Here is a 16,382-nt window from a genome sequence, read left to right as displayed (position 1 = left end):
AAAAATTTTTATTGAGTAGAATTGCTCTATTTATAAATAATAGAGGTACTAAAATATCATGAAGCTTAGAATTAGTTAGCTCAAGAAACAACGCCATGTCATAAAAACCTGTTTTCAGCAATTTCCAGAAGTATTCAAGCATTAGACTAATTGTTCTCAGAGAAGTCTAAGGCCAGCCTGATGTAGTGTGGGGTGTCCCTGCCCATGGCAGGGGTGTTGGAACTAGATGATCCTTGTGGTCCCTTCCAACCCTGACTGATACTATGATACTATGAACTCTAGCATTAATTACACCAAGGTGCCAAAAGCAGAAAAAAATTAAATACAACAGTTTGAAGCCCCCATTTATCTATTCCAGCTCACTTTGTAATGTTACAAGAAACATTCTCAACACATATACACATAAGGGGGTTTCCCTTATTGTCAACTCTACTCATAGATCAGAAATCGTTAAAATAAGTAATCATCTGTACACATCAATCCCAAAGTACACTAAAATGCCTTCTCCTTCAATCTAGCTCAAGACATCATGGGACTCTTTGCAATAAAAGGACCACTTCCAAATCATTAAACAATGTGAGTGAGGAGGAGTATTTTGGAATTTTAGAGATCAAAACAAAGTTCAGGTTAAATTATTATTCAGAAACATTAAGATATTAACAGAGCTATGCTTATCGGTTTGCCTTCATGCTTTTGTTTTGGCAACAGAGATGATCTAGAACCACACATAGGCTGTGGTCTTCACTGATCCCTGATCTGTACATGCCTGGCCTGTGGAAGTAACTTCAGGAGCAGGCTGGTATTTCTCCAAAAATCACAGATCACTTGCAGAATTTTGCAGAATTTCTCAGGTTATTCAGATGACTACTTTCAGAGTACTCAGGTGAAATCAGATAATTAAAACCCCAAGTCTTCTTATGCTTTCTAAGATCCACATAAACTATCATATATTTAAAATATCTGACTACTGCAACAAAAAACAATTGCTGCTTTTCAGTATTTCTTATGTAAACTACCACTATTAAGCAAAATCTCAGCTGAAACCTCTTTTTATTGGGATTCCATGGATCACACTTGTAGTTACGATGAAATAAGGAAGTTGATAAAAACAAGATTGCTAACCTTCCAATGACATTTATTGCTTCTTTCCATCTGTTTAACATTTACCTGCTCCTAACTTTGCAATAAGTAGTAACAAACAGCCTGTCTAAATAGATCTGTCCAGGGAACTGTTATTAATGGCTAATAAAGTCGTTTACCTCGTGAGAAAAAATGCACACTTCTCCTAATCTGTGACAGCTTTCCCCCTTCCCCTTCTGACTTGTAGAAAGTTGAAACAAATCCTCAATGTGCTCAACATTTATTTATAGAAAACACACTTGGAGGAAACTGCAGCAGTTAAAAATCTCATAATTTTCTTGTTTCATTTATTTGTTTTGCAAATTCCAACACTGAAGCACAAAGGAACGCTGCCTTTTTCAGCGGCCGTTTCTGCATTCCAAACAGCTGCGAGATCAGAAATGTTCTCACTCCTCAATTATATGACTGCATAACAAATCTACTTGGGAATCTTTTTGTGGCAAATAAGATCCTTTTTAGGGCAAAGTCAGGCATATGAATTAGCTCACTGACAAAACCTCAAACAAAACTTGGAGTTTATAGACTCTTTATAATCGTTATGAGGGCAAATGATTCATTGTGCAGGTATTTTTTTAATGGTTTCATGAGAGCAAAGTAGGAATGCCCATAAATAGCCTCAAGAGAGTTACTCCAATTATTTAACAAAAACATGCAATTTGAGAGCAGAGTGGTCTATGCAAATAGGTATTTTTTCTACTTATTCACTTAGTTTAGTAATGCTTACAGTTTAAATCTTCAACAGAATAAAGACAGATGGAGTAATAAAAATATTCACATTAACAAAAGACTGCTTCCATGTTACTACAGAAGACTTGATCTTAGTCCTTTAAGAGTTCAATTAACCCCCCCTGCCAGTTTAATACACCCTGGATAGAGAAAGTATAACTATATCTGACCTTTGCCATGACACAAGACTGTTCTAATGCAAGAAGCAGCATGCTCACAGCAGCCTTGCCCTGGTCTTGTGCTAAATGAACCTTTCCAATGGACTTAGAAGATTTTAATTGTGTATAAGGAGAATTCAGGAATCTGGTGTTCAGCCTGTGGGATCTCATGGACTGCTTTTAATATGTCTGCAGAAGATAACTAATAAACCAATTATGAGTAGTCTTTAGTTGGCTATCTTAAAACTAAGAATTAGAAGTAATTCAGTTTCCCTGCTGTAGTGTTTACACACAAAGGGTTATTCCAGCTGTGATTTTTCTGCATGTGTCAGCACTCACAGGAAACAAACTCCTTCAATTGTATCCTATTCTGAACTTAAAAAGTCGTGACATTAATGACCATCACACTTTTCAACCAGAACTTTTTTCCTTCACATAAATATGGGGCTGGCAGCAAGTTTTATTACAAAAAAAGATGACTATCATAATCACTATGAACAACATTACCAGATTGTAGCTTCTAACACAGGACACCACTGAATATACTTGTTATTAATTGCAGACATTAGAGCAAAAGCCAAATGGAACATTCTCAGTATCTCAAATATCACTGCTTAAACTGCTCTGATGAACTACTTACCCACCAGAAAAATCTGAAACTCAGTTTCAGTTTTGTAGTTTGGAAACATATGTTACATAAGCAGTTTCTGAAACTCCCTCTGTCATAACACTAGAGAAGTGGGAAAATTACAGAAACAATGCTCTTCTACAGGCCTCCTAAGTTTCATTATAATTTCCAGTCTTTCAGAATCAAAAATTGTCACATGACTTTTACATGTGATCCCAGCATAGGTAGCAATCTACAGATCTTACTGAATGTCTAACTGTACGCAAAGCACAGATTTTCAGCACACTAGATGTAACATAATCAATATCCCACAAAATTCTTCAGCTCGTGAACACAGGAATATTAGCTCTCTAATCAAGTTTTAAGTACGTGTCTCTTGTGTACAAAGCAGTAAAAAGAATCATTTTATAGCTACAAAACTCAAAGCTAAGGCTCAGTGATTATTCTAAGTAGTTAAAACAGAAAATTCAACTCTTGCTTGTGTTTAAAAAAAAACAGAATATAAAAATTCTATTTTCTTTTTAAGCCATCAGGTGCAAACTATCAGAAGCATTTCTGAGAAATGATGAAAACCATCCCAGTAAAACATGGCAATGCTTAAAACATGTCAGTGATTGAAGACTCTCCTCACAGATACCAGCTCTAACTCAAGTGTATGCTGAAACTATTTCTCCGTTTCACTTGAAGTTGCACCATGTAAATTCCTTGAGTACTGTTGGTGCAGAAACTAGCTTTATGTACAAATTATTTCTATACTGAGACTCAGAAGTATGCTTTTATATCACATCACCCAAAGTAATCATGATATTTAAATGCAGCTTTTCCATGCTACCAAAAATAAAAGATCTGAATTCCAGCACACTACTTCAAAAGACATATTTGATAAAAGCCAGGAAGAAAAAAAGATGTATAGATATACATACACAGATTATTCACCTAAAGTCACAAAAATACATTTGTTTACCTTTTAGAAGAGCTACTTTAGCAATAGGTTCATTTAGATCTTGGTCATCCATTTGGGCATCTAAAAAACAAAATCCCACATCCTTCAGACAGCAGGCAGACTGCAGACAGTTTTCATGTAAGTGTTCAGCAAAGAAAAGCTTTGACATTGTTCTCACATTACAACAGCTAATTATGAAGTAATGAAATAGGCAACTCTGCTCTTGACTTGTATCTAGCTCTGCATAGTACACACCTTCTCCACTCTTACATAAAATGCTCTTTATTAAGTGATTTGATTCAAATTACAGAAACCTCAGAAACACCTACCTGTAGTGTCTTCACTGCTTTTTTCCTTGCTTGGACTAAGTGTGTCTGACAAATCAGATTCCTTGACTCTTGCTTGATTCTCTGTAAAAGACAACGGAAATCAATTGCAATCAGTAAACGCTTTGTCCAGTCTCTCGGCCAGGATTTCTTTCGTATGTCTATTTATTTAACTACTGAGAAATGTTAATAGAAAACAACTTGGTTGAAGAAACAGACTGGTGGCTGCATATTTCTTCATAAATCTGGGCTAAAACGGATTCAGAATCACTGAAGGCATTAATCTAGCCTAGCATCAAATATGGGATTCGACTGCCTCATGCACAGCTTGAACTTTTATTAAAGCTGTATTCTTGCCAGCTGGAACTCTGTGCAAAAGCTGATTCAATCAGGGAACAAACAAGAAAAGAAAATTAAAACAATGCAGATACTGTAACAACTCAGAAAGAAATTGCTGTGAGCAATAAAACTGTGCTTCAGTATTTTGAACAAATAAAACAATAGCAGCAAATCTTCTATATACAGTACTGTTAAAAAAGAAGCGTGTTATGAACCAGTAAAGCATCACAACAATATCCATTAGCACACTAACACTGAGAAAATACAATTTGAACTGAAAATTCTAAGAGAAGGCAGTCTATGCCCTTTCCACCAAAAATAGCTTCATGAAATACCTGTTCAGGGACAATTCACCATATCAAATACAGCCTAGTGAAACCATACAGTTGTTTTGGGGGTGGTTTTTTGTTTGAATTTTCAAGGATTTTTTTTTACTTATTTGGGGGTTTTGTTTGTTTTTCTGTGTTTGGCTGGGGGGGTTTGTTGCTGTTGTCATTTCTTTTTGGTTTTGCTTCTTTTCTTGTCTTTTTCTTTTTTCTCCAGTTTCTATACCAAATCTAGATTTTGAATGAATACCAGATATTTTCAAATGGTGAGAGGACTTAATTACACTAATGCATGGTTTTCCCCACACAGAATTATCCCTGACTCAGTTTAAATAATTTATGAGGCTGTACTTTTTAAAATCCATGTATTTTTAAAATAATCATTCCAGTTTAGTTGTGATAGGCCCATTAGAGAAAGGCACATAATTTCTGATGTGGGCAAAAGCAGTAGCTCTGCAAGTGAGCAACCATGTCACTAACCTGCAGGTAAGGTTACATATAATTAAGCCTTTTTTGGCTTTCACTGCAGCATCACTGCCCACTCACTAACAGAGGTTTCCACTGAGCCTCAAGTTTCAGCCAGAAAGATGCATATATAACAAAATAGTATAATAACAATAAAACATAAAAATGCATCATTACAACACTCCCAGTATACTGACTTCAATTCTACTGTACGTGCAGGAAAGCACAGTGAACAATTTCTTCACACATAGATGCACACAAGTATCAGAATGCAGGAAGAAAGGTGTGGAGCAGTAAATAAACCAAGTATGTTAGAGCAACAGCATTAGCATACACAAATTAGCAAAAAGCAAAGGAGTAATGAGAAAGCTTGTGTGCACTGCACTTTCAAACAAGAGAACAGACAGAACTAAAAGCCCCCAAAATGACAGTGAAAGCTGACGAGAACCTGTGGACCTACACAGTGAAATTAGCAAGAGTATAAAACACAGAAAAGTGAATAATAATAATACAACAAAAAGCATGGTTTTCTTCATCTAACATAAAATGTCTTCTATTTCTCTCTGCTAGAGTAACACCCACTTGTACATAAAACAAAGCAAACATACTGATCAAGAACCCAGCTCTTCCTATTCCAAAGTGACTGAAATCACTAGGGTTGAAGAAAAGGAAATCATCTGTACCCTTAAAACACATTAGGGATTTGGACCTGGCAGCTATTTCGTTCATGCCTTCATCAGATTTCAAAGCTCATGACTAGAAGAGTTAAAAACTGGATTTTTGGGAGTGGTTCTTTGCTAAAACCCAAAGGGCACTTTCCTATTTTTAGGAATAAAGCTTTAACTAATATCTCAGGACTTTAGAACATAAACCATTTTACATATATTGTACAGAATCAAGTCCACAAGACTGTCAATAAAACTGCAATAATCAACAAACCAAGTAATACATGCTCTTTAAAGTATTAAGAAAAGTGTATTAAGAAAAGTATATCCTTAAAGCCTCACCCATGTCGTTCGTATTAGTGGCCAATCCAGAAGCACTAAGCTGAGCAGTGTGTGTATCCAGCTACCTTAACCATATCTGGTCATACATGGAAACACAGCTTTCTTGCTCTGTGCAAAACGGGAGGAACAGTGCAAGTTCCAGCCGCTGAATTAATTCTCTCTCCCCCCAGCTCCCTCCCATACTCCCCACCCACCCACTCCTGGGTACACCAGCTTCTTCCCCTTCTATCCTCCTCCCCCTGAAAAAAGGAACAAGATTAGGCACCAGAGGAAAGATACCTCAGTGTCTACAACTGAAAAAGCAGAAATCAAAAAGAGAAATTTAGAAACCTACTTCCTATTCTGGAACCAGAGTCATAAGCACAACACTCTTTCCTGTGCTGTATTATTTCACAGCAGTTGTTGCTATTTTCTGTAATAAAACTGAGCTGAATAAATATAGCCAAAATGATGAAGTATATTGAAATGTGTTGACACCATACTTACTTGATGAGTTAGAATATATTAACAGACACTAAAAATAGCTCACAGCTTCGAAGGATAACTGGCATGCAAGGGTCACATTACAGTTATTGTATGCATTCTTTTGCCAAATATGGCATGCTGTCTATAGGTTATTCACATACAGAAACAACTTAAAAGGTGCAAATTCATACGTTAAGAGAAGATAAATTGTAAAGTCTCTACAATACCAGAACTTTTAACAAGCCAGCATTTATTCAACACAGTAACACCTTCCAGAAGGACAGAGCATACAGGAAGGAGTTAGTATGTCTAGACACTAATACAAAGCTACAGAAGTGGAGTCAGTCTGCAGTCCAAACAATCTTACATTATTAGACACGTAGGAAACACTCATCTACGCACTTTGCAGCATGCCTGATTGTGGTACTGCAAGATAAGGGCAACTGCTCCGTAACAAAGGGAAATCTTTTCTAAGTAGCTCCTTGTCTAGTCTTGTTTTACATACAAAAGAGTTAGAAATGCACAGACACACTCTCCTCAGCAAAGACACATTTAAGAGGTTAAAGTTGCAAGTGTGTAAGCAAGAAAAAAGTCAAAACACACTTTTATTGAGAGGTTACAATGAGATCACATATAATTTCTATTTAGCCCTATAACAAAACCAAAGCCTGTTTGAAATGTACGCAGACAGTAAAGGTTTGATTCAATTCACAGAGGTCAGTAAAATTTAGATTTATTTTTTTTAAATGCATATTGCTTTAAAATGCACATTCATGTTAATGACATTCATTCAGGCAAAACTGAGACTAGTATTTCATGCAGTTGATCTTATAAAAAGGTTTCTTTTAAACCTTTTTGCCCTACAATAGTATTTGGAGCACAGTTAAGTAAACAATATACCTCCTCTCCATTGATTTTTTTTTTTCCTTAAGTGAATATTCAACAGAACTGAAACTGCTAGTTTAAAGACAGAGCATGCACTGAAGTGACAAAAAACATGCTTCAAAAACAGTTAAAAAAATCCAGAAGTCTAACCTTTCAAAAGCTTTGTTTCTTCCACTTTGGATAGATGTCCTTCATCTATGATCTTGTCTGCCAAACAAAATAAGTGTTACTTTCCAAGCTCAAGTTAAGCAAGCTTTTCCCTGCACACATCTATGTAGACTGCATTCCATGACCAAATTAAAAGCTGGTAATATTACTTCCTACTCAGCGTTGAACAAAACCTTTATTCTGGCATGGAATAATGAAACAGAGCACACAAGCCCCCTGGAATTTTGTGATCAAGTGCATCATTATTTCTTCTGCAATTTATTAACTTATTAATGCTTTGGTTCACTAATGGGAAGTTAGGAAAATTAAGTTTTATGAATTAAAAAGAAGAAAAGAAATCTAAGTGGCAACAAAAAATTATTAATACATTTCTGAAGTTTTAGTCATAAAACAATTAATGAGAAGAGCTGATTGCCTGAAATAGATATCCACTCCATACAGCAGAAATCTAGAAACATGCCACAGTAAAACAGCAACTGAGATTCCACCTCCACATCACAACTGCTTTAGCAGTGCCTATGAAAAGTACACAGAAATAACATTTCTTAGGTTGAACTGTCAGAAATCCACACAAACTTGCAGAAAATTTTGCATGCACCACCCAGGTTTACAACAGTTGAATTTACATATAGCACAGACAAAGAGGTGGGTTCATGTGTGTCAGGTGCATAAAAACCTAAAACACAGAATTTGAGACTAGACTGCTAACTTCAACCTAACTCCAGCTAGGACATGAAGGCAAGCAGCAAGACCAAGAAAATACCAGGTTTGGATTAATCAAGGACACTAAAAGAACTACTGAACCAGAAATCAGTGAATTTCTTTTTCAGGTTTCATCATTTCAAATCCTTTAGGAACTGGCCAGCAATGCCAACATGCAAACTTATCAAAGGTCACGTATCTTACAGATCACATCATCACTTCCTAAGCAGTGCATCTTGCAGTTTAGACAATGGTGAAAGCTTTTAACACCCACTGAAACCCCAGGCTTGAAACTGCCTCTGCCTCCACTCTGTGCTCTCCCTGCTGCATCCGTGACAATCAAGCAGGGACCTGAGTTTGTTGGTTACATCATGTGCTACTACCAGGTACCTGAGACAAGGAAGTCTGAACAAACAGCACATACAGGAGAATTCAGAGTGCCTGAGTATTTTTCAAAATTTTAAATAAAATTAATTAGCATTTTCAGCTTTAAGTAGCTCTGAAGATTAGAAGTCTCTGCACTGCTCAGATGGCATGTTGCTGGAACCATGACAATCTAAGTAAGGGCAGAGGCACGACAAGATTTGCAGAGACCTTTTTCAACCCTGAACAGATGACACACTTGAGCCACAAATCCTCTAAGGTCTGAAGAATGGTTTGCACAGCCAAAAGCTTATTCTGTCCCCTTTCTCCTCCCACAGCCAGACAAATCAATCTAAAAGAGACATTTCCTCCACCTGCTTTTCTCTAAAAGTACAGTTGTGCATTCCTGTAGCATTTTGCAAATACCGCTTCAGAAATACACTAAACAGCACTGGATTTTCAAGTCTCAAGCAATCGTAGGAGATTACTCATCATCCAAGTTCAGAACAGTTTCGAGTTCATCAGAGCTGGAGACAGTCACTGTGCCTAGACCAAGGAAGGCACTAGAGGGAATCAAGTTACTGCAGCCACAAGTGAAGAACTACTGAGTGCTATTATAAGCCCTCTTCTGTTTAACAAATTAAACAAACAAACAAAAAATTAAACTAGAACAAAGTCTCTAAATGTGATTACACCAGGACTCAGCTGAGGCTGGAAAGGAGGCAGGAAAGAAGGCAGTAAGAAATCAGCTGAGAAATCCTGCCTATGTCTGAAAAAATTAACTAAATGTAAAAACCATACACTCAAAGAAGCTATATCAATGGCTTATCTGAAGGGGTAACACCTCATCTGCCCTGGACTTTTTAGCTTAAAACAGGTTTCTATAATCTGTTTACAGAAGAAAACTCATTATGAAATGATGGATCTCTGAGTTCTCACAATTCAGCTACTCTTAAAACCAGAATAACTTTAGCACAAAACAAAGAAAGTAGTCCTCTTGGCCCAGATGTTTTTCCAAACTAAAACCTTTGCAGCAGCTCTTCACACTTTCAAAAATTCTCAATTCCTGACCATAACAAATCTGCAGACTTAATTTTTTTCTCTTTTCCATGGTGGCTTCTTGTTTTCCAATGTTCATTATGACTGTGTACACATGCATGCATACAACAGCTTTCTTCTTGACACTACTTCTTCAGCAACACACAAGTCCCCGTGCACAGTGACCCAACAGTCAGTGTTTTTTGCTTGGTGGCTGACATCTCTCTTAATTACACAAGTAAGCATTCTCTGTTCTAAGAATGCTAACATTAGTGTATTTCAAAGCAACAAAATAAGGTTTATTTCAACATGCTTGGGTATATTTAGATAATGAACACAAAAATGGAAGTTGGTGTCACTGAACTATGTAGAATCTATTTGGCATTGTAGCCAAGTCACTGCAAATGGCAGAATCCAGACAACAATCAGAAAGTAAAAGCAAATGTACCTATATCTTTAAAACTTCCTTTGTTATTTTCAGTTCTCTGCATCTTTTCACATGACTATGTCAGAAAAATGTATAAATTTGGTTTCATTTTAATCAATCCACATTTACCCTGAAACAACATGCATATTTTTGGCTAACTAAAATATAAATCAGGGTGAGGATCCTAGCTTTAACTGCTGGCACAAATAATGTTTATCATTCATGCTATCCAGTCACTACTTAACAGAAAGCAAAGGTTTACTGATACATTATCATAACTAATACGAATTTTTACTGAGGCAATCTAGTTTGAAGTTAACTTTTGTTCTTCTTTATGTTACTTTGTGATGATGAATACAGTTCAAAGGCAGCTTTCCTTCAGGCTTTTAGGCATTTAGGCATTTCCTATCTTCTCTATTTGAAAATCCCTTTTATTTTTGTGTTGCCTATCATTATGTGTAACACAATACTTGTGATCTGTTAACATTACAATGACTACTTAAGATGGCTCCAATAATTTTTTTTCCCTGTCAAATTAATCCTTGAAGGAGACCAGTTTTGAAGACAAATAAAACAAAACCTATATCTCAACACACAAAATTAAAATAATCTGAGGGAAAAAAAAATTGATAGCAAGCACTTTTAACTTTATTTGCCACTAGCAGGTCATAAGTTTTGGACAAGTTCAAAAAAGCCATTCAATCCATCCAAAAGCTACCCCATTTTGGATGGATTGGGAGGAAAAAAAATAATCAAAAACTTACTAGAAAAAAAAATTGACTTGCATTTATAATCATAAATGCAAAAATCACAGAATTAAGAAAAAGTGAAGACACAAATAAAGAAGAGTTAGACTGGAGTGAGAGACAGACATTAGCAAGGCACCAAATCTCTTTTGTCTATACATCATCACTGGTTTTGGTGATAACTTATATTGTGTACCATGACTTTTTGCTGTCCATGTCACTGGTTTTCACCAGTGGGCATTGAAAAAAAACCAAAAAAGGTAATGAAATGAGCAACAAGTGAGCTGCATGGAATGATCAGAAAGCAACAGACTTCCCAGATCATTCAGAGCAAGATTTCTACAGCTGCTGTAGGTCATGACAGGTTACTGGGTGATACTGTGTGCCACATCTGCCTTAAACATAAGTGCTATCTTTAAAAACCCATCAAAGCTGGATTTCACCTAAGTTAAGCATTCCAGCTGCACTGCAATTCAGATTTTAGTGTCCTGTTAATTCTCCTCTACCAAAATAAAAATAATCTAGCTTTAGTATCTTAAGAGGTCTCGATGCTCTTAATTAATAAACACCTTTAATTGCCTTGTATCTCTGTAGTAACTGTTGGTAAAAAATGGTGGACTGTTTAAAGCATCCAATTTTCTTTCTTGTGCTACCTTACATACTCCTGTGAATTAAGCTGGTTTTCCTTCATTCTCTGCCTGTGCTTTCCCAATTTAAGTGCTTCATTCCCAGAACTATGGAAATGTGCACTTTCCCCACTGTACCAGCACAAGTCAGAACCTCCTCTTCTAGATGAAGTAGACAATGTGACCGTGACTTTGCAAGGGCACAGATAGTCTCTTACTATTACTGGCATCTACTAGTATCACAATGCCACAATTCTATGCTCAGAGAATGTATACTAATACAGAAATATTAAATGATAGTGACAAATTCTGGTTTTTATCCACCTTTTCTGGGTTTTCTTCTTGTTTTTAAAGCAAATGTGATGAACACTCTTGTACTCACTCTGACATTCTATGAACTGATGAATAAAAGTGCAGGCCCCTCCACTCTTTGTAAGAAAGTGCTCTAGTAAAGAAAGAAACACTTAAGTTTACATCATCTTATCATTTTCAAAATGATGCAACAAAAACTTTGAAGGCTATTAACAACACTTGTGTAGTTACAGTGAAGTACTGAAATCTGAGTTTGCATGTAAGCAGACAAGACAAAATTGAAACGTCTGAGTGATATTAGAAAATAGATTACAGTTTTCAATGCATCACAAGTACTTCAACAGCATTTTCAAAGGGTACTTTTAAATCCTAACAACTAATAGCAGTTCTTAAGTACAATAAAAAGCTCCTTACCATAATAAAAGCTTTTTTCCTCCCCCACCCCCCCCAAAAAAAAAAACAAACCCAAACCCATCAACTCTTTTCCTCAACAAAATTTACTAAGAAACAGTAATTAGAAGTCCAAATACTCTGCATTTGGCATTTGCTGTATTGCTCTTTCAGGTTAGGCGGTGTCAAAGGACTTCCACTAAATTTCCATTAACAGCTTTCCATCTTTGGTGAGAAGATGAATACAAAAATGTGATTCTTAAATCACAATAAATTTAGAAAACATGAGATGATACATGACTGAAACATGCAAATGTGTAGCACTGATGCCTCTAGTTCTTGCTGCTGGCTAGCTCATAATCAGACATGGGTAACTGTGAATACTAAATCCAAACCTTGAAGAAACATATTTAACCACTACTAATGGTTTTTATTAGTTAAAAGGGCATTAAGTAAGTTTCTTTGATCTTCATGTTAATTCTTACATCCAATACACTCCTGAAATTAAAAACATTTGTAAGCGTTGCTAAATAGCTCCCTTGACTTTTTGAACAGTTTCACTGCACAGAGACAACACATTTTTAAGGACAGTTCTACAGTAGAGATCCTAAAACTGGGCTTGATTCTCAGGTTTTCCCAAGTCCCATGTCACCTTGCTAAGATCCCAAATCCATCAGGATCTCTTCATGTAAAAACATGCTAACATTTCCTTTCAGAAGAATCTCTCTTACATATATATCCATTAAAGGTTGTTTAGCACACACACAAGAATTCCTGGCTTTTGCCTTCAACTGTGAAGTGTTTTGCTCATGCAGAATACCTACAACCTCTTTCTACCAAAGTCACTGAATCTACACTAAAATTCTTAGCTTTTCTGAAATAATGCAAAGCTATTCAGCAAAAAAAAAAAAACACAGTAACCACCACCTGCTGCTTTAGAAAGAACAAAACCCAAGACCTGGCAGAGAAAATTACTGCCCATCTGTCGTTATCCAAGGGCTAATGGACAGGAAGATACAGAAAAGCACAGACTGTCATGGAGAACACAGGCCAGCAAGCTGTGAAACACCAGGGAAATGGGGATGGACATAGGATAGCAGAGAGGTAGAAGGATGTGGTACAAGAGAATAATGGTAAAGTACACTAAAATACAGAATTAATAAAATAGCATGGTAGGTGCATGACAGCAAAATGACAGACTGTATAAACACACAGAAGGATAACTTGAATGAGCAGTTCTGTTATTTATATTCATATAGATAAATTAATTGGCCAAGAGCTTCCTAAAACTTCCAGATTTAAGCACAAGCTCTACTGTTATTCATAGAATGGAGGAATCTCTATTTCCCTGCAGCTGTGCAGGTGACATTTTAACTCTTGTGCAATGAAAAATAAGGAAAAACCAGAGTGCTGCTTCCACTTTTAACAAAGAAGTGGCCAGCATGGATTCCATGTTATTTCTTCTAACCACATAATAATGAATCCCATTTTGAGATGTGTTAGACCATTTTTAAACCCAGTAGCAGTGCTAAAAACCTAATGAGATATTCCTAACATCAATACTGAAACAGTGGGGTGTTTTAAAAAAAAATAATTGTTACCCTATTTAGTGTAATATTATTAACTATTTCCTTATGAAATAATACATATTTACACTCAAAGCTTGAAAGTTTTCACTAAGTGTTTTTATTTTGCTGTAAGATACTTTTGTTTTTCTAATGTCTTTCAAAGTCTTTTTGTGGCTTCTGTAAGTAGAACGAAGAGTCACAACCCCAATATGGTACCTCAGGTTTGCTTTTTAAAGTAGCTCTTTATTTTGGGAGGTGGAAGAATTAAAGAAAAAAATAAAAGCATATTTATTTCTTATCTGGTCTATTAAACATTAAGACTATCACCAACCTGAAATTATGCATCAAAAAGATGGGTCAATCTATTTGAAAATGAAGCATGGCCGTGTATGGAAATAGGAAAAGACAAAGTCTCCTGCTTGCTAACCTCAGCATGCACCACAGCTAAGTGCCTCATACATTAAGGGATAACTAGCACTTAGATTAAGGGGAGGGTTTTGTATAGCTCCTGTCAGTGTTTAAAAGACACCCTCCTCCTGCTCCATAAAAAAATTAGATGTGAGGTTATGCCATGATTAACTTTGTTTTGCTATTACATCTCCCTAGTTAAGAAGCTCTTAATTTATACTTTAAAAAAAAGTGAAAAGGTAAAAATGTAAGAATTAGAGCATGGAGAGTCTCTTGCTCGAAACAAAACCATTTACAGTGAATAGTTAAAATAATTTCTCTATATAGGCGCCCCAACCTTCCAGCTAACACTACCACCATTTCTCAGAGGTTTCACTATCCAGCAGGGACAGCAAATGCTGAACAAGGGCATGTCAAGGCAAAATTTCAGCAGGTAAATATATCTTAGCCATAGGAACGAATGAATGAATTTTGTATCATAACTACAGTAATCTTCCCTAATCTTTGTGATGCACAGCATGTTCTTTTCAGACTATTTTTTTGTAAAACATTAAGTGTACATTATTTAAAATTGATTTAACCCATTGGTCTCCAAAAAAATCCCCCCAAAATAATTCCTCAGTTAGTTCCATCTGTATTCATTCTTCCTTTAAAGGCACTCCCAAGTTTTAAAAACTTAGTTCCCTCTATTTATCTATTTCATAAACTCACTTTTTTATACTTCAGAGTTGAGGGGAAAAAAAACAGTTTTCCTGACTTGACTTAGCATACCAAATTTACTAGAAAATGGTGTACGTCTGTGTAGTAAAGAAGAACAAAAATTGCGTGGGAAAGAGAGTCAATGAGTTTTCCACTTCCTTGTCTCACAAGCCTGATATCATTCAATAGACTCCTACTATTTCCAGTGAGAGCCCATCAGAAATGAGCAAAACACCAAAAAGTCCAAGTTGTTTTATTACGTTTTACAGAACTTTAAAGACACCTAAGCAAAAAATGCTGCTCAGAGAAGTGGACCACTTCAGTTCCAATTTTTTAAGAGAATACTGTTCCATGTAAAGCTTGAAAGGACATTTTGATTTTGTTCAACTTAAAACATCAGTCATAAGATAAAAGGTAGTCTTAAGATACACTACCTTTCTCTGTGCTCCCATTAATTTTAGGTATGAAGTCGTCAACTTGTATGCCTAGGATTAAGAAAGGGTATTATTTTTGGAACCAAGCAAAATGGTTGGGGTTTTGTTTCTTTATAAATACAGCATTGTGAAATACATCAGGGCATTCATTCTACCTCCTCCTAAGTATCTAATCTAGGCAAACAAAATGCATAATTAAACGTGTTTTCGTGCAGTACAGATCATGCCCCTGTTTGTTCAAATGAATAAGAGGTTACTATCACTCAAGGAACTACCACCTATTACATATATAACTATTTGAAATCCATATCTATATGCGTGTGTGTGTAAAAACCTTCAAAATCTTGTAGCTGAGAGGACGAAAAGAGAGCTCTAAATTGAGCAATGACCCAGAAGCCTGAACAGTCACAACAGCAGTGCCCTCTACTGGCATTCGGTTCTGTTGTAGTCGGTAAGTGACATCAAGAAGACTGCACTACTGGGCTAACTGCAGGACATTATTCTTTGTCAGACACCTAGACTAAGAGGTTATTATGAAAAAAGAAATTGAACAGAAGATCTGGAAATCAGCTTGAAACAAGAAACTGATCACACCTACCTAAGCTGTTGTGTTCTTTTAGAGTTTTCTCTTGAAGATGTTCTAACCGTACTGTAAACAGAAGTCCAAGAAAAAGATATTTCACAGATAAAAAGAAAAACAAATAATCAAAGTTTCTTCACCGCTAGTGACTAACCTTGTAAAGCAGTTAGGCGCTCATTGGTGAAGTCATTATCAGCCTGCAAGGCTTCTATTTTTGCCTGAAGCTCTTGCTCTCTCTCTTCCATTTCATCTATTTTATGCTGCAATTCCTTTTTCTCTGTCAGTCCTTTCTGTTGGATTTCTTCTTGTCTTCCTTCTGCTACCTGTTCAAAGACAATTAAATGAATCATGCAACAAATCATAATTCACATGCTAAGAACAGACATGGGGTTTTTTTAACAACTAAACATACATAAGTAACTCTTTGCTAGTCAGATGAAAAAAACAGAAGCAATGCATGAAAATTTTCTACCGTTATTTTTGTATTAATTTCATTTCAAGCACAATACCACA

The 16,382-nt window shown here is 36.1% G+C and overlaps 1 protein-coding gene across 38 annotated transcripts in view; it reads right to left on the bottom strand.

Annotated features, from left to right (window-relative positions):
* SLMAP (sarcolemma associated protein) overlaps positions 1-16,382 on the bottom strand; it is a 92,256-nt gene that overhangs the window by 20,564 nt on the left and 55,310 nt on the right. For 11 of the 38 annotated variants that reach the window (XM_068163704.1, XM_068163705.1, XM_068163726.1 and 8 more), the window contains 7 exons: positions 16,024-16,192; positions 15,888-15,938; positions 15,290-15,340; positions 11,861-11,923; positions 7,559-7,615; positions 3,925-4,005; positions 3,617-3,676 (listed from right to left, as the gene is read on the bottom strand). In XM_068163704.1, the coding sequence (XP_068019805.1) occupies positions 3,617-3,676; positions 3,925-4,005; positions 7,559-7,615; positions 11,861-11,923; positions 15,290-15,340; positions 15,888-15,938; positions 16,024-16,192 (532 nt within the window). Of the gene's footprint in view, positions 1-3,616; positions 3,677-3,924; positions 4,006-6,058; positions 6,197-7,558; positions 7,616-11,860; positions 11,924-15,289; positions 15,341-15,887; positions 15,939-16,023; positions 16,193-16,382 lie in introns of those variants that run through there. The other 27 variants (XM_068163714.1, XM_068163717.1, XM_068163718.1 and 24 more) reach the window with 11 other exon arrangements.

Source organism: Melanerpes formicivorus, unplaced genomic scaffold (assembly GCF_026170545.1).
Source record: "Melanerpes formicivorus ecotype bairdi unplaced genomic scaffold, bMelFor1.0.p_v2 SCAF_74, whole genome shotgun sequence".
Classification (NCBI taxonomy): domain Eukaryota; kingdom Metazoa; phylum Chordata; class Aves; order Piciformes; family Picidae; genus Melanerpes; species Melanerpes formicivorus.
The sequence above is the reverse complement of the archived record's forward strand: the minus strand, read 5'-3'. Positions and strand labels throughout refer to the sequence as shown.